General features: G+C 52.4%; 1 protein-coding gene across 2 annotated transcripts in view; it reads right to left on the bottom strand.

Annotated features, from left to right (window-relative positions):
- Positions 1-317: 317 nt before the first annotated feature.
- Positions 318-23,514, bottom strand: part of LOC147272877 (transcription activator GLI2-like) — a 38,584-nt gene continuing 15,387 nt past the window's right edge. Inside the window, exons 2-13 of one of the 2 annotated variants that reach the window (XM_086204669.1) lie at positions 22,711-22,816; positions 15,125-15,327; positions 14,313-14,495; positions 10,622-10,823; positions 10,350-10,542; positions 9,378-9,488; positions 7,714-7,854; positions 6,516-6,665; positions 6,100-6,264; positions 5,719-6,000; positions 4,194-4,542; positions 318-2,440 (exon numbers count right to left, since the gene is read on the bottom strand). In XM_086204669.1, coding sequence (XP_086060795.1) covers positions 711-2,440; positions 4,194-4,542; positions 5,719-6,000; positions 6,100-6,264; positions 6,516-6,665; positions 7,714-7,854; positions 9,378-9,488; positions 10,350-10,542; positions 10,622-10,823; positions 14,313-14,495; positions 15,125-15,327; positions 22,711-22,816 — 3,815 coding nt within the window. In that variant the 3' untranslated portion in view covers positions 318-710. Of the gene's footprint in view, positions 2,441-4,193; positions 4,543-5,718; positions 6,001-6,099; positions 6,265-6,515; positions 6,666-7,713; positions 7,855-9,377; positions 9,489-10,349; positions 10,546-10,621; positions 10,824-14,312; positions 14,496-15,124; positions 15,328-15,511; positions 15,590-22,710; positions 22,817-23,514 lie in introns of those variants that run through there. The other variant, XM_086204679.1, reaches the window with a different exon arrangement.

Genomic DNA, 23,514 nt, shown 5'->3' with positions numbered 1-23,514 from the left:
CGCCGGCTGCTCCTGTCAATCACGGAGCCTGGTTTTACTTCACGTTTTGTCTTTGACCTCACGTTCAGAGTCTGGAGGCCAAACTCCAGAATGAACATTCAATGTTTGTTTGGCAGTGGTTTAATTCAACCGTGAACACCCGCCACCATATATGGTGTTCCCTCTGAAACCGCGAAACCCAGATCATGAGATCCGGCGAGATTTTTCTCGGCGATCATAACCAGAATGCACCAACAATACTGTCTTGCCAGTAGAGGGCGCCACTTCACACCTTACAATGACAGACCCCAGTGGGGAATGAAGCTCAGAAACACACCAGCAGCTTCAGGTTGTATTTTCTTAGAAATGTACAAATGTGTCACACACAAGCAGCACAACAAACCGGCGCAACAGCGTACAGAAGGAGAACTCAGGAGCCGGCGTTCCCATCACCGTCTCCGAGGAGCTTGGGGACATGACGATGGTACGGTCCAACATGGTTTGGCTCAGTCAGGCACTTGAGTGTCACTGCAGACCTGAACCACAACTGAAACGCATCCTAGCTAAGGCAGAACAACAGAAATATGGCTTCTCAAAACGATGGCCGTGTGAGATTATTGTCATGTGACTGTACAAGGAGGCGGGACATCTGCTTCTTCCCCCCTCTCAAATGTTTACGGTCCGTCTGGAACGTCTTCCTGCCACAGGAAACTCTTTCCTAGGACATGAGGCTAAGACATTAAGCTCAGGGACCTTCTCTCCTCTGCCAGAGCCGTCAGCAGGGACCTCATGTCCCCGATGGCCATGTTCGCTGTCCCCGCCGGCACCGAGACAAAGGTGACCGAGTTCCTGGGGGTCGTGAGACGGGAGGAGCTCTGAGACAGGGTCTGCAGCAGACCTGGACTCAGGGTCCCTGACGCGAGGCTGGAGCCATCATCCAGCAGGCTGTCAAAGTCTATTTGTGTCTGCTCCAGTGGTGCCTTAGCGTCCATACACCTGAACAGCTGTGCCCCCCCTGGGGAGGGGGGTACGTCCCTCACGGCCAGACCCCGATGGCCCCCATTGGGCTCAACTACTTGGATCTTCCCTTTGTAGTCCAGGACATTGTCATTGTAACTGTTGTGAACGACCCCCGCACCACCTGGCTGTGTGGCCTTTGGCCCAGGGTGAAGCCTGGCGGGGGGGCGGGGCTCCGTAGGGGGGCGTGGCTGCAGACAGGAGGACATCATTGAAGGTCCATCCTCCATTTTAAGTGGCGCAGGCTGAAATCCAGCATCAGCGAAGTGAGCGACAGGCTCCTGTGTGCAGCCGCGTCTGTGAGTGCAGGGGCGAGCAGAGGCGTGTCCATTCTGATCGGAAGGACCAATGAGGCGGCCCGGAGGGTGACCCACTTCATTGGTCCTTGACGGATGCTGGATTCTCTGCGGAGCGAGGTGGGTCACTCTGGGTTCACAGTCCTTAACCATGTTCTGAATCATCCGCTGGGTGGCGCTGTTGTGAAATCCAAAGTTCAGGTGCTGTTGGTGGACGGCCAGGTTTGGATGCTGAGGGATGTCCACAAGTCCCAGAGAGGCCTCCGTGTCCCTCTGTGACGGTGGACACCTCCGTCCTCCAGTCCCATTGGTGTCTGCGATGGCCATCCCTCTCCGGCAAGATGACCGCTGCTGCTGAGGAGGGTTTCCATGGAGACAACACTGCGTCAGGTCATCCTGGTCCACCGCTGTCTCCATGGTGACCGCCTCAGAGATACTGGGCGGCGGCAGGCTGTAAAGGGTTCGATGAGGACGGCTGCTGGATCTCAGACAACCCTGCAGGAACAGATGTCGCTGATCCGCTGTGGGAAGTGAATGTGGCTGCACGTTGCCTTCGCTGCCGAGAGCCCCGGTGCTGTTGTAGCGCCGCATTTGTGGCTGGCAAAGAGATTCTAGGTCCGTCCGTCCTGCTGGGTCACTGGCTCGGCGGCGGATGCAGTTCTGCGTGGTGTAGCTGCTGTTTTGCATGGACAACAGCCCCCCAGCAACTGTGGAGGTTTCATGTCGACCCACATAAACGCACGGGAGAGGTGTGGGTGGGGCGCCCCCAGTGGCGGCAGCGTATCTGGCCCTGAGGTGGTCGTGCTGCGCCGGCGTCAGGTTGAGGACGTTGCTCCCCCCACAGTGACTGGCCTGACTGGAGCGCCGGGAGATGTCGGCTGAGATTGGGTCGTAGGAGTTGGCAGAGCCGATGTTGCTTGGACGACAGGCGCCGAACTGGGATGCTGGACTGGAGCGGCGGCTGGAGCAGCAGGGGGAGACGCCTGAGGAGCGGCGGCTGAGGGTAGAGACTGAGCTCCGGCTGCTGGAGGGGCTGTCACGCCGTTCTGAAGGTCCTCCCCATGGCGCGCCAGAGCCCAGCTCACCAAAGCCAGAACCAGGGAAGGACACAGGACCGCCGCCCGGACCCACACTCTCCAGGAGGGACCCTGGGACAAACACATGGACCTCAGTGTCTTTTGAACAAACATGGACCCTGACTGACAGGAGCCTGACAGTACCAGGCTACGTGGTACTAGGTGGTACTAGGTAGCGCGAAGTGGTGCAAGGCGGTGCTAGGTGGTACGAAGTGGTGCTAGGTGGTACTAGGTAGTGCTAGGTGGTGCTAGGTGGTGCTAGGTGGTACTAGGTGGTGCTAGGTGGTACTTGATGGTACTAGGTAGTGCTAGGTGGCACTAGGTGGTGCTAGGTGGTACTAGGTAGCACGAAGTGGTGCTAGGTGGTACTAGGTAGTGCTAGGTGGTGCTAGGTGGTACTAGGTGGTGCTAGGTGGTGCTAGGTAGTGCTAGGTGGTACTAGGTGGTGCTAGGTGGCACTAGGTGGTACTAGGTAGTGCTAGGTGGTACTAGGTGGTGCTAGGTAGTGCTAGGTGGTACTAGGTGGTACTAGGTGGTGCTAGGTGGTGCTAGGTGGTACTAGGTGGTATTAGGTGGTGCTAGGTGGTACTTGATGGTACTAGGTAGTGCTAGGTGGTACTAGGTGGTGCTAGGTGGTACTAGGTAGCACGAAGTGGTGCTAGGTGGTACTAGGTAGTGCTAGGTGGTAGTAGGTGGTGCTAGGAAGTACTAGGTGGTATTAGGTGGTGCTAGGTGGTACTTGGTGGTACTAGGTGGTGCTAGGTGGTACTTGGTGGTACTAGGTAGTGCTAGGTGGCACTAGGTGGTGCTAGGTGGTACGTGGTGGTACTAGGTGGTGCTAGATGGTACTAGGTGGTACTTGGTGGTACTAGGTAGTGCTAGGTGGTACTAGGTGGTGCTAGGTGGTACTAGGTAGTGCTAGGTGGCGCTAGGTGGTACGTGGTGGTACTAGGTGGTGCTAGATGGTACTAGGTGGTGCTTGGTGGTACTAGGTAGTGCTAGGTGGTACTAGGTGGTGCTAGGTATTGCTCGGTGGTACTAGGTGGTCCTAGGTGGTACTTGGTGGTACGAGGTGGTGCTAGGTGGTACTAGGTAGTACTAGGTGGTACTTGGTGGTACTAGGTAGTGCTAGGTGGTACTTGGTGGTACTAGGTAGTGCTAGGTGGTACTTGGTGGTGCTAGGTGGTACTTGGTGGTACTAGGTAGTGCTAGGTGGTACATGGTGGTATGTGGTGGTACTAGGTGGTGCTAGATGGTACTAGGTGGTACTTGGTGGTACTAGGTGGTGCTAGGTGGTACTAGGTGGTGCTAGGTGGTGCTTGGTGGTACTTGGTGGTACTAGGTAGTGCTAGGTGGCACTAGGTGGTGCTAGGTGGTACTAGGTGGTGCTAGGTGGTACTAGGTGGTGCTAGGTGGTACTAGGTATTGCTCGGTGGTACTAGGTGGTCCTAGGTGGTACTTGGTGGTACTAGGTGGTGCTAGGTGGTACTGGGTAGTGCTAGGTGGTACTTGGTGGTACGAGGTAGTGCTAGGTGGTACTTGGTGGTACTAGGTGGTACTTGGTGGTGCTTGGTGGTACTAGGTAGTGCAAGGTGGTACTAGGTAGTGCTAGGTGGTACTTGGTGGTGCTAGGTGGTACTTGGTGGTGCTAGGTAGTGCTAGGTGGTTCGTGGTGGTACTAGGTGGTACTTGGTGATACTAGGTAGTGCTAGGTGGTACGTGGTGGTACTAGGTGGTACGAGGTGATCAAGGAACTGCAACATTTTACCAGATATTTTTCAGGAATCGGCGGAAACTGCTGTGACTGGTGTTTCTGGACACTCACCGCCAGCTGGTATGGGCGGCAGCGTGGTGCCGAGGGCCACGGGTGTTGGGTCGGTGGTCCACTGGCACGAGTCCCTCCCTGTCTTCAGCTTCTCTCTCTTCAGACGCTCCAGGCGCTGGCAAGTGCTGAGCTGCTTCCAGGCATGGAGGCCCACCGCCGCGACCCCACAGACGGACTCTTCAAAGCCCAAGGACCCAGCAAAGGGCGGGCTGACCAGGGCACCGAGGTCCCCCAGGCTTCCCGAGCAGGGCGCTGCCGTCTCTACTCCACTGTCATCGTTGGTGGCACTGCCAGGCGGCGATGGTTGGCTGCTACATGATGACTGACCGCCAGGGCTGGACTGATACATCTAGAATGAGGGGTGAGACGATGAGGAGGGGAGGAGGTGGGTCAGTGTCCTGCACAATCAAATCTTGACAACAGCCAATCAAGGAGCCTGTGGGGTGGAGCTCACACTCACAGAAACCGGGGTTACGGTCATCACCTATTCACCTGAGGCCCGTTGGTGTAAACGAGCTCGAGAGCCTGAATCACGCTCCACTCTGTCCACGGTGGAAGAGCTGTGAGTGAGGCTGCTTAATTGTAAATAACGAGTGTTTTTCGGGACGGGTGAGGAGGCGGCGGCGGCGGCGTGCAGATTACAGACCGCCTGAGTCTGTCTGTGAATCAGAAATGGGCAGGATGAAAGGCTGCTGGAGCCGGGGCGCCGGGCCAATCATCACGAGACGTGAGCGTGTTTTCTTTCTGTAAAACTCTCTGGCTTTTGTTAGTCTTGTGGGTTGGTGTGAAGCTTCACGCTCGACCTGATACTCCTGAACTTATCCTTCAGGTGACTCCTTACTGTGCTCTCTGAACCTGTTTTCTGGTAACTGCGGCGTCTGAACTGGCCCCGCCCTGCCTGGTCCTCTCAGACTCTAATGTATTCTGCTGTCTTGATCACAGCGTGATCGCTGGCTGTGCTTGCACTCCACTGCATCAGTAATTCCCACAGTTTGAATATTAATCCTGGACTGGCTTTCATGGTGCTGAGGCTGTGTGGCAGGTGTTTGGTAGGTCTCCGTTGTAGGGTTGAACCGCCGGCGTGCAGGATGGTGGCCTGGATGAGCAGCGGCGTCATGGCTCCATTGACAGATGAACACGTAATGCCATGATGACTTACAGGAGGCGTGTGATCGTCTTTGTCTCATTTTGAAATAAAACTGTTCGTGTGATGGTGAAATATGATCCTCATGAAAAGAGATTTCTGTGTAATCATGAAGGAAGATGGGGAGTGGACAGAAATGCCGTTAAATTGTGTGCAGTGGCAAAGATGGGAGATGTGACGAATGCCTTATAAGGACGGCGTAAAACGGTGAAAGCTTAGCTGAGCTCACCTGAGCAAAGACTGCCACGAGGGGAGGGGAGGGGAGGAAGAAAGAAGCAGCAGAGGAAGGTTAGTGCTGTTACTGAGAGACACCAGCTGGCATTGACAGGACTTCATGAGTTTTTTGCCTCAGAAAAAGAATTCATTGGCGAGCGCTCTCACCACGGAGCTCTCCGTCTTGATGGATTTGACCTGGAGGAAGTCCTCCACACCTCTGGCGGAGCTGCTGTCTGATATCTTGTCCTCTCTTTGTATTCTCTCTCTGTCCCCTGCCTCGTTCTCTCCGTTCTCTCTGGGCGGCGGCGGCAGCCTGGGTGGCAGGTCGCTGCGCTGTTTCTTGGTGACGTGGGCCTCTGGCCCGTGGACTGTCTTCACGTGCTTCCTGAGAGAGCTGGGGTCCGTGTAGCGCTTGGTACAGCCTGGGATCTTGCACACGTACGGCTTCTGCAGATCCAAAGACAGTGGACGAGCGTTCATGGTGCAGCAGCGTTCTCAAGCGTGGTCTCACCTCCTGCAGGAGCGGGATTCGCCCCAGTCATTTACCTCATTGGAGTGTGTGCGGTTCTGGTGTTTGGCGCGGTCTGAGGCGTTGGAGAAGGCCTTGTTGCATCCTTCGTGCTCACAGACGTAGGGCTTCTCGCCGGTGTGCGAGCGCAGATGTGTTTTGAGGTTCTCCAGACGGGAGTAGGCCTTGGAGCAGCCCTCGAACTGCAGACACCACAGGAGAGAAGACAGGCAGCGATGTTAGCTTAGCGTCATTGCTGGTGATGGACAACGACAGATCCCAGGCTGCCTGTGAGACGTCTGACAGCTGTCTTCCCAGAGGTGTGTGTGTGTGTGTGTGTGTGTGTGTGTGTGTGTGTGTGTGTGTGTGTGTGTGCGCGCGCGCAGAAACATTTGCAGGTGTTTAGAAAGCGGTGGCCCTCCTGGGGGCGCAGCGGCAGCCATCCGTTACCCACCGTGCACTTGTGTGGCTTCTCCCCCGTGTGGCGGCGCATGTGAACCACCAGCATGTACTGAGCTTTGAAGGGCTTCTGCTCCCGCGAGCACTCGTCCCAGCGGCACACAAACTCCTTCTTCTCTCCATGGATGTGGTCGTTATTGATGTGCTGCACACACACACACACACACACACACACACACACACACACACACACAGAAGTGGGTGAGGTGTCCACTAAGAGGCTCTGGTGTGTCCTCGGCGAGCAGGAATCCATCTTGTGAGTGTAAATCTCGGAGGGAGAGGCATCTCTCACTAATTAGATGAAAATCTTTATGATCCCAATCCCACAATGCAACAGTCCCCCTCCCTCAGGCCTGTGATGTTGGAGGCCTCCTGCTCTTATTCTCTTAAACAAGTGCCACCATCAGTAGTTCTACTCGTTTCAAGTACTTTAAACGTACAGATAATTATTTCACTCTGGCTTCTACTGGTTCATTCTTCCTTTTCAACAGAAGTCAAGTTGACTTTGTTTGCTGCTTCAGAAGTGCAGCAGCGTCAGAGCAGTGGAAGACCCAAGCAAAGATGCAGCGCCAGGAAAACCAGCTGCAGGCAGAAACCTGGGGGAGATTTTGTCTGATTCGTGTCCTCCTGTGTATTTTATACACACGACATGAAGAACCATCAACCAGCGGACAAGTTCAGAAGCACAGACAGTTGCAGTTCATGCTCAAAGACTTAAGACTTGAGAAATCATCCAAAACAAGAGAAAACAAACTGCCACAAAACATGAAACTGGAGACATTAATGAGCATGAACGTGTTTCCTCTCTGTGTCTGAAAGGCTGAAGTCACCAGGACACCAAGACGCCAGCAAGGATCCAAACCCCAGCGCTAGAAGAGCATTTCAACGACCTGGAACTGGAAACTCAGCTCCACTTCCCCTGTTAACACCGCCACTTCAAGACGGAAGAGGTCAGAGGTCAGTTGAAATGCGATGCCCAGGGGGGAGGAAGTGCTGGAGTTGATGGGAAACGTGGTCTTAATTTGGAGACAATGGCGCTGTAACAGCACCGCAGTGCCCGCAGCCTGGTTTGTTTACAGGAGTCACATCAAGCATGAACATGTGGACGATGCGCCGGTGCCCCCGCAACCCTCATCCGTCCCGTGTGGGGTCCTTGAGGGTCCGGTGCCGGCCTGGTTCTCCGGTTGACTTACGTGGACCAGCTGCTCCTGCATGTCATACTCCCTGCTGCAGCCCTCCCAGTGGCAGTTGGTCTCGTAAACCGCCTCGGGCTCCTGTTTGCACTCGTCCCGGTCCACATCCTCCTTCAGGTCCAGCAGGCTGCCGTGATGGTTCTGTGGTGAGGAGAAACATCCCAGTTACTTTTGGGTTCAAACACGAGCAGTCAGCTGATTGTTCAATTTCAGAGCTGCTGAACCATCACCAACCCAGTCAAGTCCAGCGCCGTCCAGGTACCGTCCACACGGGACAGTTCCAAGGTCAAGAGTGCAATGTCTGCACGGCCTCTACTGTCAACGCTTGCAACCAAAACCACATCACAAGTCGGCGAGTCATGACTGTCGGTGTAGGGTCTGATTGAAACGCCTGTGTCGGCGAGTCGGTCGACCTGCCTCTGTTTGGGTGCACCGTCGTGAGGAATTAGGTTTGGATTCACACGGTTACGTTTCCTGAAGCAACCGAACCGGCACTCACTGCCCCCACACTGGGGCGTGGACGGCTGGTCAAGTTTGTCTGCCTCTAACCAGACGCCATCACCACACCAGGGAACGTCGCAATCATCGTTGTCAGTGAGTCCGGTTGCTGGATGTGCTTGGAGTTTTGCACGTCTGCTGCTCGCAGGACGGTGAAACTCAGTCGGTCGTCTTCCTCACACTTTCCCTGCTTCTGCCAAATCACCACAACCGCTAAAACATTCTCACGTTCAAGAATTACTGTTCCTCCCAAAAGAGGGGAAAATTGTTGCCATGTTCCAAAAAAGCTCTCGCTGCTTTTCCAAAAATGTCCTAATTCTCTTAAAATCACTCCTGATCTTTAATCTGAGACGTTCCTCGCATTCGCGTTGACGAGTAGTCAGCCGGCTTCCTGCACTCGACCAGTACACGCATGCGGGCGCACACACACACACACACACACACACACACACACAAAACGTGCTGACTACAGCATGTTTGTCTGGGCCCCGAGCACGCTATCTTCATCAATTCTGGAGGCCCCAAGACGACTGCATGCCGCGCCGTCCCCATGCATCACGCCCCAACCTGCCGCGCGATCGCCAAGCAGCCGCAAATTTGTCAAAAGGAGGAAAAAAGCTCCTCAGATGACAATAAAGCCCAGCCAATATTTCATGAAAATGAAGTGCTCTGGCACAGTTTACACCAGCCGCGGAGAGGGAGGGGCGATCGAACCAATGGATGCAAAGCTCTCATCAGGGCGAGTTTTTCTTCTTCCCAGATGCCTTTTACAAGGGGGTCATCACGGGCTGCGGCTCCCGGGGCCGCCAGGAAGAGGCAACAGGCTCTTCCATTCACAGCACATCTTCACTCAAACTTGTCAGGACCCTCAGTCGCGTCAAACCCACAAAACTCAAACTTGACCGTTCTCATCTCTAACCTCCAGACCTTCTGAAGGAGTCCCTCCTCCCAAGAACGTCAGAGGAACCCACCTCCCGTTCCACGTGAACACCAGTTTTTGCTGCATCTTTGTTTGCTCTTAGAGAAGAGAGATCATGACTGAGGATCGAGTCACGAAACCCAAAAGATAAAAGGCACCAGCTTCCCTCCTGGCGCAGGGATTTATGAGGAGTGATGCCTGGGACCTGGTTTTGCTGAAAGGTCACAGGTTGGTTTGATTCTCTTACCGGTGAACAAGGAGACGGCGGCCTCAGAGCCTCCTCTTCAGTTTTAACCTTTGACCTCTTGGTGTTCATGGGCTCGACTGTGCTGCTGACAGCTGGTTCACCGCCGGGGTTCTGAGGAGAAAAACGCATTTGTGTTGGTTTTTAAGGACACTGGATGCTTCACATGCTGCAGTCCCACCACCCCCCCAAGCTGCTGGGACCAGCTGACGGTCTGGACCGGCTTCAGCCACCAGAGGTGTCGGTGAGGCCGCCTCTAAGCTGGGGAGGTAATTTCAGGACGCCAGGCGTTTAAAAGCTTCCACCTTTTTCACATTGGCAGAAACGAATATCTGTGAGGTGGCGCTGAGAGGAGCTGGCAGGGTAGACGGAGGTGGGGCAGTGTGGGCGGAGGGAAATGATGGGTTCATCGGGGGGGGCACAAATCATCAGGAATAAACTGACTGGCAGAGGTGGTGGTGGGGCATAAGAAGTGTGAATCCCGTCTGAAAAGAAACTGCTTGAGCTGGAGCAGCAAAAGTCCAGGTTTGGATTCATCAAGAGAGTCACTGGAACACCAACGGGGGGATTTCCTCCGGCTGAACGCCTCTGGAAGGAGAGTGACTCATCTTTAAGACTCCTCCTCCTCCACCGCTCCTGCAGCAGTACACGGATGTGGGGGGGCTGCTAGCAGGAAACACTCAAACACTCCCAGGCTGAAGCTCAGAGGAACGTGGGAACCGTAGAACCTGATAGATTGAGTTTTGTCTTTTGTGTTCCAACGTGTCTCGACCCCGAAGCCCCTAAGACCTCAGTTGTTCACCTGGCTGCTGAAACACGACGGTGAAGAACTGGAAAACGACGCGCCTGCTTTACTGGCCACTGGATACTTGTTCAGAACCAGTGAGCAGGGGAAGGGCAGCAGGGCCCTCCAGGCACCTCAAAACTGTTGTCATGATGAATGTAAGACATGAGAGTCAGCGTGTGTGTTTTTACTTTGGCCATCAGGTCGCTGTTGTGGGCGGAGACTGCAAGCGAGGAGAGGCCCAGGCCTGGCTGGCGGGCGGAGAAGGTGGGCGGAGGCTGGATGAGGGGCTGCGTGTGGCCGAAGGCGCTGAGACCTCGCTGCTGGGACAGGAGCTGCTGGTAGGCCACCGGGGTGATGGGGTGAGGGAAGGGGAAGGATGGGCTGCTGCACCAAAACACTCACGTCAGTGCCCAGAATTAAGAAGTGACATGCCAGTGAGGGAGGAGCCAAGGTGAGTTACCTGAGTCCCCCGACCGACAGGTGTCCGTAGGAGCTGCTGGCGGCTGAGCTGGAGCGAGAGTTGTTGATGTAGGCCACCAGCGAGTTGGGCGAGGTGCGGATCATCGTCTGGAGGTCGATGCTGCCGTCGGACAGCGGTGAGATGGACAGCGCCCTCTTCCTGCTCAGCCGCGGCGTCAGTCTGGGGCTGGAGAAGCGCGACACTGCGGACCAACAGGTAGGATGTGGATTAAACCTGCAGCTTCCTGGTTGACTGGTTGGTGTTAAAACATCAAAGGTCAGCCGCAGGGAATCAAAGACACTGCAGACTGGAAAAACCAATCATCAGATGTGATGGAACGTTCACGAGGTGACATGGTTGCAGTTCGCCGCTGCGCGTCTGATGGGTGATAAATTCTCCACCTCCTTCATCCATTCGTCTAAAGAACCTCCTGCTCACCTGCGGGATGTTAAACTCCTCAAATCTAGAAGAATGAGTCCTGAGATCTATCTGGTCTCATCCTGGTGTCACCGCCCCCTGCTCCTGCTGGGACCTGTGTGATTGATGCCGGCGAAGCCTCCCCGCGACACTCCAACCCCCGCACGCGCACAACCACGCTGTCAGCAAACACTCACCACCACTTCACCGCTGATCTAGGAAACTATTTGTTGTGGTGACACTAACGCAGCCTGGCAGATGGCATTATTGAATCAACCGAATCTCAGCAAAGGCGACGAGGGGCCACTGGAGGACGTTTGTCCCGGTGACACAGATCTGATCCAGGAAGACTCACATCATCCATTCCAATATTTCATCTCAACACACAGAAACCGGCTTGTGAAAAAGAGCCATTCACTCTCAAAGCAGTGCTGTTTTGTCCTTTAACTTTCTGCCGGTCCGTTCTGCACCGAGCTGCCGGAGCACCGACACCGGCCCTCACGTGGCGACCCCATTAACATTCAGGCATCACCAATCAATCGTCCCACAATAATTCCCCATAATGAGCTCGGATAAGCATCACCGTCTGGCTCGTAGCACTCCGTGCTAAATGAGGCCAATTTACAGGGAATTGATTTCAGCGGCCAGGAGATCTATGCATAACCATCAGATCGATCCCAACATGGAGACGCAGTTCCACTCTGGTGCACACGAGAAAGAACTCAACCAGTCCAAGTTTATTTCCCTCAGTGACATCATTGTCCCTCTTCAGTGGAAGATCTCTTAACACTCCAAACCACAGGGGGCAGTATGTCATTTTTTATCAGTTTCTTATCAGCAGTTTCACCAACAAACTATTTACTAGCTAACGGGGGAAAATCTGCTTACCTGACAAAGCAGCTGTTAATAGTGTTACTAGTTAGGTGGTTAGTTGTTAGCGTTACGAGTCCGTTGGCTAGTTATTAGCATTACGTTTCGGTTGGGTAGTTGTGAGGTGTTAGCTGGCTAGTTATTAGCGTCATGTGGGTGGATACTCGTGGTTAGTGCTCATGAGAAAGCCAAGTTTAAGACAGAGACATGCTGGGCTATGACAGCGAGACTCTTGTCTTACAGTCTAATGACTGATTAATTCTACCTCCTTCATGAGACGTGCTAGCGGGAGCTGCTAACTATGTCTCTGAGTACAATCCCCCAACATATGCTACCTGTGTAGAACTGGAGCGCTGAGACTTGAGGTGGAGGAGGGGTGGGGTTTGAGTGATGTTCCAACTGGACAGTAGAAACCTAGAGGCCTGTCTCTCCAGGGGCTTGAGGAGCTTTATGAGCACAGACATTACCGGTGTCCTGGGACACTAATTTGGACATTTAAGCAGCTAAGATTGTAGCTGGGGACGCTAGCAGGGGAGGAGTTTAGACACAGGTGAGCGAGGCGTCTGGGATGAAGGACTGGCAGCCATATTCATCTCCGTTACTCCCTCTCACCTCTGGGGAGATGTGTTTATTAATGTGCCACTTCCCCTGATAAATGGACTGCTGCCCCCACACACCCCCCGCCACCCCTCCCTCCCTCACGCCTGGTGATTTATGCCAGCGGTGGGAGGCGTGGACGAGCGACAGGAGGACTGCAGTGTGGAGGGTGGGTGGGTGTATATGTGAGGGTCTGGTCGTCTTACCTGTTCAGAACCATCAAACCCCTTCAGAAAGCCCCACTGGTGTTTCCTCTTGAAATGGAAACCCCCAAGAGAGCGCCGCCCGCCGCCCGCCGCCCGCCGCCCGCCACACCATCAGATAAATCCCAAAAAATGTCCATAGCAGAAACGAGTCTGGGCTGCTGTGTTGGGCCTGTGACGTCCTGATCGTGAAGCTTGAGTGCGGATTATTCTGTGGCTCCGCCGCGAGCCTCCACCTTTGCCACACTTGTAAAACATACGGTTGGACAGTTTAGAGAGCTATGCTAGCATTTCCCACCCACTACCATTCACTGTGCTAAGCTAACTAGCATGGGTCCCAGCTGCCGAGAAAAAGGTGTCTGTCTTCTTGTCTGTCTTTGGGGACGATGGACAATAAGAGACTCTCCCTAAAAGTGGGTGTGACCCTCTAAGCGTTGTATGGTCTGTTGGCGTGTAGTTTTGTGTCTGAAGTGTTCTAGAGCTCGTGAACAGCTGAACACGCCAGTGATAACATCGACAGCAGCTGGGAGAAGCTGTTCTGTCCAACACTGGACCCCCGCAGCTGTCAGGACTCTTCATCACCTGACCGCCAGGTGTGGTTTGACGCTGCGGAGCGAGCGCAGACTCTCAGCCACCCGTCACTTGTAGCTCTGTGAAGAACAACTCTGATCATGGAGCTTCTGGAGCTTCCGTCTCTCCTCCTTCCCAGGGACCCAGAGCCAAATGGGCTGTCCGTTTGTGTTGGCGTCTGCTCAGTGTTTCACCACGGCTGGAAACTAAGTTATGACAGCTTTAGAGGGGCTGGCGGGTATCACGCCGCTGGCGCGTGTCACGCTGCTGGCTGCCGCCGTTTTCAGCAGCTCCAGTTTGGCCTCCGACACGACAGCACAGCGGGCTCATTCACAGCTCCGCTGAACCTGCAGGAGCCGGTTAACCCCGGCTGACCTGCAGCTCAGCCAGCGGACGCCATCCAGCGCCAGACGTCAGTTTTTCCACTGACGGAACTTTTAAATTCCCCAAATACTTTCGGTGTTACAACAGTTTCACAACATAAAGTTTGTTTGCAGAAAAATGGCTGCCAACATCAATATCAAGACAAACAGCTGTTGGAGCTGGCGACCGCGGGGGTGATTAATATCCAAGCCCAAACAGGAAGTGGCACTTCAGTGCAGCAGACAAGGCGAGGATGTATCGGAGCGATGTCTCGCCCGTCGCCACCTCTCAGACACAGATTCCCTTTTAAGGCACTACCTCAGATCTTATTAAACACACCTGCTGTGACCTCACGTGCACCGCCGTGGCGTTCTCTGGAAGCAGCTAAATGGCTGTTTATGGAAACCTGCTGGTGAGGAGAGACGGCAGACACCTGAAGTCACGCCGCTGTTCAAAGTGGTCCGACAGGAATCTGAGCTGACCTGGGTTTCATCAGGCTACAGTACCCAACCGCTGGACAGGAAGTGTCCTTCAACAGGGTCAAGGCTGCGTGGCTGCTGGACGGAGGACCGCCCCCTGACTAAGGCGTCAAGCTGCCATGTTTGATTCTTCTACAGGTGCATCCATCCAAGCAACCCTAAAACCCGAACTAGAAGCTACCAGTTCCTCACCATCGATGGGGGTGATGTATTCAGACAGGTGGGCCCCCGCCGTGGTCCCGGCGCCCTGCATGAGTAGCTCGCCATAGGGGCTGCGGTGGCTTGCCATCAGGTGGTAGTACTCGCTGGGACTGGCTCCAGGGGGAGGAGGAGGAAGTCCAAACAGGCCGCGATCCTTCAGATGCTCATGAGCCACTGTGAGAGAGGGGGGAGAGGGTGAGGAAGGAAGGAGAGAGGGAAACTTAGCCCTCATTGCTAACTGACAGGAAAGATGCTTGATCAGATGAAGTGCTCAGTGGTCATCTGTCATGAATCACGTTGATGACGGTGCGACGGTGGCCGTGACAGGAAGTTGCTGTCCTCAGTGTCAGGTGTCAGTTTGAGGAGGATAACAAAGGTCACCTGCAAAAAACTGGTCTTTCAACACGCCATTTGCATTCCTTTTGGCTTCTCCATCCTTCGCCCTCCACGGCGCTTCATCACGGCGCTTCATCACGGCGCTTATTGAACTTTAAAAGCTTTGCCACATTACCACTGACAGACTGTAAAAGAAGATTTATACGCCTTCCCGCCAGTCTGTTATTGTAATTCAGCTCCGAATAAAAAGAGGCGTCCTGGTGCCTTTGGAGGAGGCGGAGCTTTGTCAAGGCCCGCCCCTCAGGAGCTCAGGTTGAGCTGGAACTCCCTACTGAGTTTGACTGTTGAGGTTCTCTTTCCTGCAACACGCATGTGAAATAACCAAGTAACTACGTGGAGAAAACGACAAGCTCATCAATGATGATGATGATGATGATGAAGGATTTGTGGAAGGTTCCTGAACTTACGCTCGGCGGGGCTCAGTCCTCGGGCGGCTGAGATCATGGACAGCGTGGGGCTGCTGTGGACCGAGCGCAGGTAGTGCTCCATGTGAGGGTTGACATACGGGTGCGGCGGGCTGAAGGGAGACTCTCCCGTTGCCATGCCAGCGGGAGAGAGGCGGATAAGGGAGATGTCAGAGATGACGGGACTGCCAGCCAAACCTGCAGGGCTGAAGGAAGGCGAGACAGAAGTTAAGACACTGATGTTGACCTTTGACCTCCCAGCAACACCCAGCCTCAAACACACAACTAAACACAGTTTCATGTTGACAATGTTCAGTAAAGTCCTGCTGAGTGTTTGTGAGGGGACTATTTTCAGCAGCGGATGAATCCAGTCAGAGCTCTCATGAGTACCTCTACTGTCAGACAAAGACGAGGTTCTTCCTGTGGCTGGTCGATGGGTTTGTACAGTTGTAAGTTGCGTCGCGTTGGTCTCCTCCTGTGTGACATCAGCATGAAGCCGGCGCTGACACGACCACCTGAAGCGGTGAAGCTGATCCAAGGAGCCTGCGACAGCATTGAGAGTGAGATCACGTCTAAGACAGCTCCTCTATCGAGTGTTTGATCTGAGTCAGACGAGGAGGTGAGATGGAGGTTACGGAGGAGGAAGTGTTGCATGGCGGCCAGCCTCTCCTCTGTATTTCACTTCTGACCACGGGACGAAATCCTGCGGGTCAATCCGAGGACGTCAAGTAACAGCGGCAGAAGAGAATGAGTCAGTCACAGTCCCTCCCAGCCAGCAGGAGAGCAGCTGTGCGGCGTGATCTGGTGGCCCTGCACGGTACTGATGGGGAGTTACGAGTGTGTCAGTAGCATTTCTGCGCTCCGGTCCTGCAGCCAGCGGCACACAGGGACAACTGTCCCACGTCTGGACCGGAGGTAGCTGGTCTTCACAGGTGAGCTCGTAGCTCGTTGTCTGTCTACTGCGGTGGGTTGGTCCTTTGACAGCGTTTCAGGGCTCCTGAGTCCTTGAATATCCTCAAGGAATGAATTCAGCGTTTGTTCGCAGGGCCGCAGTCTGTCGCCATGACACCTCTGGTGCTGCTGAGCGACCACGGACCCGTTCAGCCATCACAATAATGCCACCCATCCTCCCGTGTCGCCCTCCTCCTCCTGCGTCTCAGTCTTTCAGTTCAGGTCCTGGCCTCAATGTTCCCCTGAACCCCTCACACACTGCAACTTCACCTGCAAGGTTTCTGACTCACAAACAAAACTTAAAAAAAAAAATTCCTCGCCGAACGCCATCAGCTGACTGATCCTCAAACTGTAGTTTTCAATCATCGGTTTCTCCAAACGTTCCCCGAAAGTTGAATATGAACATCTGGACGATGTGACGGGCAGGTGAGGGCGGGGATTCAGGTGGGATTCAGAAAACTTTAGTATCCCTGTGGGAGGCAAGCGAGCAGAGAGCGGTGGCAACAACAACAACACAACAACAACAAAAACAACAACAAAAACAACACAGCAACAACAAAAACAACAACACAACAAACACAACAACAAAAACAACACAGCAACAACAAAAACAACAACACAACAAACACAACAACAAAAACAACACAGCAACAACAAAAACAACACAACACAGCAACAACAAAAACAACACAACAACAACACAACAACATACATGAGATAACGAAGTCTCCACCTCCCAGGGTTAGCAGCTGTTGCTTTGTAAAGTGCAGTAGAAGTAGTAGTACAGTAGAGGTAGTAGTGCAGTAGAGGTAGTAGTGCAGTAGAGGTAGTAGTGCAGTAGAAGTAGTAGTGCAGTAGAAGTAGTAGTGCAGTAGAGGAAGTAGTGCAGTAGAAGCAGTAGTGCAGTAGAAGTAGTAGTGCAGTAGAGGAAGTAGTAGTGTAGTAGAAGTAGTAGTGTAGTAGAGGTAGTAGTGCAGTAGAAGTAGTAATGCAGTAGAGGTAGTAGTGCAGTAGAAGTAGTAGTGTAGTAGAGGTAGTAGTGCAGTAGAAGTAGTAGTGTAGTAGAGGTAGTAGTGCAGTAGAAGTAGTAGTGCAGTAGAAGTAGTAGTTCAGTAGAGGTAGTAGTGCAGTAGAGGTAGTAGTGCAGTAGAAGCAGTAGTGCAGTAGAAGTAGTAGTGCAGTAGAAGTAGTAGTGCAGTAGAAGTAGTAGTGCAGTAGAGGAAGTAGTGCAGTAGAGGTAGTAGTGCAGTAGAGGTAGTAGTGCAGTAGAAGCAGTAGTGCAGTAGAAGTAGTAGTGCAGTAGAAGTAGTAGTGCAGTAGAGGAAGTAGTAGTGTAGTAGAAGTAGTAGTGTAGTAGAGGTAGTAGTGCAGTAGAAGTAGTAATGCAGTAGAGGTAGTAGTGCAGTAGAAGTAGTAGTGTAGTAGAGGTAGTAGTGCAGTAGAAGTAGTAGTGCAGTAGAAGTAGTAGTGCAGTAGAGGTAGTAGTGCAGTAGAGGTAGTAGTGCAGTAGAGGTAGTAGTGCAGTAGAAGTAGTAGTGTAGAGGTAGTAGTGCAGTAGAGGTAGTAGTGCAGTAGAAGTAGTAGTGTAGAGGTAGTAGTGCAGTAGAAGTAGTAGTGTAGTGGTAGTAGTAGTGCAGTAGAAGTAGTAGTGTAGTAGAGGTAGTAGTGCAGTAGAGGTAGTAGTGTAGTGGTAGTAGTAGTGCAGTAGAGGTAGTAGTGTAGTAGAGGTAGTAGTGTAGTGGTAGTAGTAGTGCAGTAGAAGTAGTAGTGTAGTAGAGGTAGTAGTGCAGTAGAGGTAGTAGTGCAGTAGAGGTAGTGGTAGTAGTAGTGCAGTAGAAGTAGTAGTGTAGTAGAGGTAGTAGTGTAGTGGTAGTAGTAGTGCAGTAGAAGTAGTAGTGTAGTAGAGGTAGTAGTGTAGTAGAGGTAGTAGTGTAGTGGTAGTAGTAGTGCAGTAGAAGTAGTAGTGCAGTAGAGGTAGTAGTGTAGTGGTAGTAGTAGTGCAGTAGAAGTAGTAGTGTAGTAGAGGTAGTAGTGTAGTAGAGGTAGTAGTGCAGTAGAGATAACATCTCCACATGTGAGGCCGCAACACTTCCCCTTTAACACCGAGTGCCTTTACTGCCGAGCTTTAAAGGAAATGACTCAGGTGTGACGCCTCTCGCACCTCCTGGCACACATGACCTTCCTCTCCACGCCACTTTCACGGCTGTTGACGTTTGTTCTCACGGTGCAGGCGGCAAAAGGTGCCGACATGGTATCAACACCGTTAACGAGGTGGGCTTCTTTATTAGCTTTACTCACATCACCAGCTGAGGAACCAACACAGGAACCTGATAAACCTACCAGTCCAGCCTGGGAGAACTGGCTTCTACTTGAACCTCACGCTAAGTTAAACCTTACGCTAACTTGAACCTCACGCTAACTTGAACCTCACGCTAAGTTAAACCTCACGCTAACTTGAACCTCACGCTAAGTTAAACCTCACGCTAAGTTAAACCTCACGCTAACTTGAACCTCACGCTAACTTGAACCTCACGCTAAGTTAAACCTCACGCTAACTTGAACCTCACGCTAACTTGAACCTCACGCTAAGTTAAACCTCACGCTAACTTGAACCTCACGCTAACTTGAACCTCACGCTAACTTGAACCTCACGCTAAGTTAAACCTCACGCTGACTTGAACCTCACGCTGACTTGAACCTCACACTGACTTGAACCTCACGCTGACTTGAACCTCACGCTGACTTGAACCTCACGCTAAGTAAAACCTCACGCTAACTTGAACCTCACGCTAAGTTAAACCTCACGCTAACTTGAACCTCACGCTAACTTGAACCTCACGCTAACTTGAACCTCACGCTAACTTGAACCTCACGCTAACTTGAACCTCACGCTAACTTGAACCTTAAGCTAACTTGAACCTCACGCTAACTTGAACCTCATGCTAACTTAAACCTTAAGCTAACTTGAACCTCACGCTAACTTGAACCTCACGCTAACTTGAACCTCACGCTAACTTAAACCTTAAGCTAACTTGAACCTCACGCTAACTTGAACCTCATGCTAACTTAAACCTTAAGCTAACTTGAACCTCACGCTAACTTGAACCTCACGCTAACTTGAACCTCACGCTAACTTAAACCTCACGCTAACTTAAACCTCACGCTAACTTGAACCTCACGCTAACTTGAACCTCACGCTAAGTTAAACCTCATGCTAACTTGAACCTCATGCTAAGTTAAACCTCACACTAACTTGAACCTCACGCTAAGTTAAACCTCACGCTAACTTGAACCTCACGCTAAGTTAAACCTCACACTAACTTGAACCTCACGCTAAGTTGAACCTCACGCTAACTTGAACCTCACGCTAACTTGAACCTCACGCTAACTTGAACCTCACGCTAAGTTAAACCTCACGCTAACTTGAACCTCACGCTAACTTGAACCTCACGCTAACTTGAACCTCACGCTGACTTGAACCCCATGCTAAGTTGAACCTCACGCTAACTTGAACCTCACGCTAACTTGAACCTCACGCTAACTTGAACCTCACGCTAACTTGAACCTCACGCTAACTTGAACCTCACGCTAACTTGAACCTCACGCTAACTTGAACCCCATGCTAACATAAACATCAGCTTCACTTCAACTTTTGGTTAGCTTAAGCACTGATTGATGGAAACCTGGAGTTAACCGAAAGCTTTGAGAAAACTTCTGGTTTCTAAAATTGTTCTTAAATTTCTTAACTTAATCGTAAGTGTAACTTCTACTTCATTTAAAGCTGTTTGACGAATTGAATCAATGATTGAATGATTTTGAGACTGTTGTAATGTTTCATGGTGCGTAAATGCAGGTGTGTGTGTGTGTGTCATGTGATTTGGAAGCAGCAGAGATGAATCACAGCGTGACAGTGAGTCTCTACTCAGGTGTCGGCGCTGGGACCTGGCTGATTTAGATAAATCACGCTGTCCAGCGTGCGGCTAAATAAACTCCAGCTTCAGGAGTGAGTGCGGATGCTTCTCTCCTTGCCGCCATAGAAAAAGAGGAAGTGACCCAGATAGACGCACACGTCACTGCGCCGCCTCAAACACTGATCTCGTCATCTCGTCCTCCCCTTGGTTTTGTTCTCAAAGCTGGACGGAGACGTTTGATGGTGACGTAGAAGCTGAGACCCTCTCTGATGTTGGTCAGAAGGGTGTGGCGGTGAGTCAGGACCCCCACCTGCAGTTCCTGGGTGTGGTTGTCTGAGCGCTTTCCTCTCCAGTGGGTCACATCCTGCACTTCAGAGCCATTTTCCATGAATTTTGGTCCTGTGACTCTCAGCTTCACGGCTGCGTTGACGTGTTCAGAGGTTTTTGTCTTGTGTAGGATCTGGCTAATGCTAATGCTAATGCTAGTTCTAGTCGCAGTTTTAAAGTGACTTGTAGAAGAAGGTGATCAGATGAGTGTTTGCTTCAGCAGGACTTGACGAATCAGAACTTTGAGGGACACCTGAAGTGACGCCATATCAGTCCTCGAACGCGTCACGGGCTTCCTGTCCTCATAGGTCTGAAGACACGCCGTCCCTCGCGGTCTGTCTCAGCCTACTACTTCCTTGCTGTGCTGTCATTTGCCGGCAAGGAAGTAGAAGGCGGGACGAGGAAGGAGGAAGAAAAGAGGCTTTTTATGACAGCCTTGACAAAATAACCAGCCCTCTCATTACGGCGTATGCAAACAATGATGAAGGGGACGGCGGCGAGATGTCATGTTAGACAATCAAGGAGGGGACCCCTGACACGCTGCCACCAGCGGATAATAAAGTGGCGCGCCAGGCGACAAATGACACCGCACTTAATTTGCTGCGCAATGTTCCTGTAATTAGGTGAATTTGGCACCGGCAGCGGGAACGACAGCCAGATCAAGGTCTTGATGAATTAGGGGTCCACTGTCAAGATCAAATCACATTAATCAAGGTGGCCGAGCCGGCGGACAGGCGCTCCCCCCTCCTCTCCCAGCCGGCGTGATGAATAGCCCTGCTTCCGCCAGGCGCGAAGTATGCATCACCATCAAATCTGTGAATTTAAATGTAAGAGCACTATTTGGAGAGCTCTATTGACTTTTTTGTCCCGCCGCCACTTTTTCCTGCCATGATAAAGTAACTTTAGTCTCCAGCAGGAAAACGCCACTGACTCGGCCGGCTTCCTTCACCCGGCTGGCCCTGTCACGCTGAACTTGGTTACAGCTGATGCTCATGAAGTTGCTTTTCTGAAACTAATTTTATGTTACGGTGGAGTTCAGAATGAGACCAAACGCACGAGAGGTGCTTGGCACGGATCCAGAATGAACGTGAGCCCAAGATTTGTGTCCTTGACAACAGAGATGAAACAAGCACTTCCTGATAGAAATGACCAAACGTGACATTTCAGGGAAAGTAGTGGCGTGCGTGATGTGGGACTCCCCCTGCAGCCTGCACCGTGACCTCGCCACTCGGGAGTTTAATTATGGCGCTGGCTCGGGGCAACACAAGCTGTACTGCACAGATTAGCTCCACAACACGCCGGTAATGAAAAGGGGTGGGGGGCTGGAGGGATGGTGTCATCAGTGGCGATCTGCAGGTTGGTGCTTCATCGTCACCTCCAGAAACCACGCGTTCAAGTCGAGAAGTTGACATTTGAATGTCAAAGAAAAAGAAGACTGACGTTCTTCAGAATCTTGCTAACTTTCATGAGATGTGGACTGAGTGAGCCGGTGAGCCGTCCCCCGGCCAGCGACGTCTGCCAACATTAGGTGAGGGTCGGTGTGCTGTCAGGTGACCCAACCCAGTGACGTAGACCAGAGCTTCCAACGCTGGTGTTCCTTGAAAGCACTGACTTCTGAGAGACCCAGCGCTAGTTAGCTTAGCATAATGAATGAAAGTGGATGGGAAGTGTCAGCTTAGCTCTCCCAAAAGAGACACATTTTACATGGAAACCCCCCAGACAGGGCCGGCGTGGCTCAGAGGTGGCGCGGCCGTCCAGCAACCAAAGGGTTGCTGGTTCAATCCCGACTTCCCCTGGTGACCATGTCCAAGTGTCCTTGAGCAAGATACTGAACCCCTGATAGCTCCTGATGGCCCTGAGATGGACTGGTGACCCGTCCAGAGTGAACCCCACCTCTCAGCCAATGTCAGCTGGGATAGGCTCCACCCCCTGCAATCCTGAACGAATAAGTGGTGTGGATGATGTTTGAGTAGCTCAGGTAGTATTTAGAGTACTTCTACAGAGTTGTACTTTTCTTCAGACATAGTTCTCGAGTACTGCTGTCTGACTCTGAAAAGTTTTGGCACTGAAATTTTCCAGTTTGGGTCGGAGCAACCGAACATCCAACGGACTTGTGCGAGCATCTGAGCGTTTCATCCCCAGAAGAGCAGAGCTCGCAGGCGTAATCAAACCCTACTGAAAACAAGGGCTGAACTTGCATTGATTATTCACTTTGGAAGTCAGCATGTTGTCATCTGCTTCTGATATTGAAGTTGGCGAGCGTTCAGCTCTAATCAGCGCCCGCCAACTTACACTGGCGAGCAAAAACACAGCCAGAGAAGGAAGTAATAATTAGCGTCAAGAAGATCTGACGCTCAACCTGCGTCTCAGAAATCCTGCTGGAAATATTTGCTCACTTACCCGTGCATGGTGTGGAGCGCGTGAGGCTCGTAGTGGTAGCGTCCCTCGTGGTGGCGCATGTCAATGGGGATCGGCGTGTGGAAGGTGGGGAAGATGTGGTGGGGGGCTGCCAGGGCAGAGAAGCAGAGACAGACTTAGATGAGGAGGGGGGAGGAGGAGGCAGAGGAGACTTCAAACCAGAGACGTTTCAAAGGCAAAAGAGCTACAATAAAGCGAGATGATGTTCAGAGCTCGCCGAGCACTTTGGTGTAAAATATTGGCACGATCACACAAGAGAAGTGGAATAAATAAGTCATCAAAGTCCTCCTAAGAAACCCTACATCTTAAGCAAGAAAGACGTCCAACCAGGCTTTGACAAAGACCTGCAGCGAGACCCTCGTAGAGGGAGACAGGATGATGGAGGCTGAGCCGGCGCAAACCAGGACTGACAGCCAGCTACGCAGCTACGCCACAACGAGCTCGCCGTGAATCCACACGGCGGCGGAAAGGGAACATTTTTACCTCTTGCTCTGGTCAAGGGCTGAGAAAAACACTGGAAATACATTTCCCATGATGCAACCTGGAGGCCATGCTAAGGTCCTTAAGCTAAGCTAGTGGCTTGGTGTGTTTGATTAGTGACTTTGGAGAGGTTTCTCCTGACGTTCCCCTCACAGGGACTCAAACGCTCCCGTGTTCTTTGTCCGACACCCAGCAGAGAAGTTGACGACAGCTGGCGTTTGCCTCGTTGACGGAACGTTCACCAATCCAGGACAGGTTAGGGTTCGTCTACAAATCGAAATATTTGTGTGCTGGAGGCCAAGCATC

Source organism: Aulostomus chinensis, chromosome 1 (genome assembly GCF_037954235.1).
Source record: "Aulostomus chinensis isolate RoL2024-O1b breed Wild chromosome 1, RoL_Achi_v1.0, whole genome shotgun sequence".
Taxonomy (NCBI): domain Eukaryota; kingdom Metazoa; phylum Chordata; class Actinopteri; order Syngnathiformes; family Aulostomidae; genus Aulostomus; species Aulostomus chinensis.
Note: the sequence above shows the minus strand (reverse complement) of the source record. Positions and strands in the feature narration are given on the sequence as shown.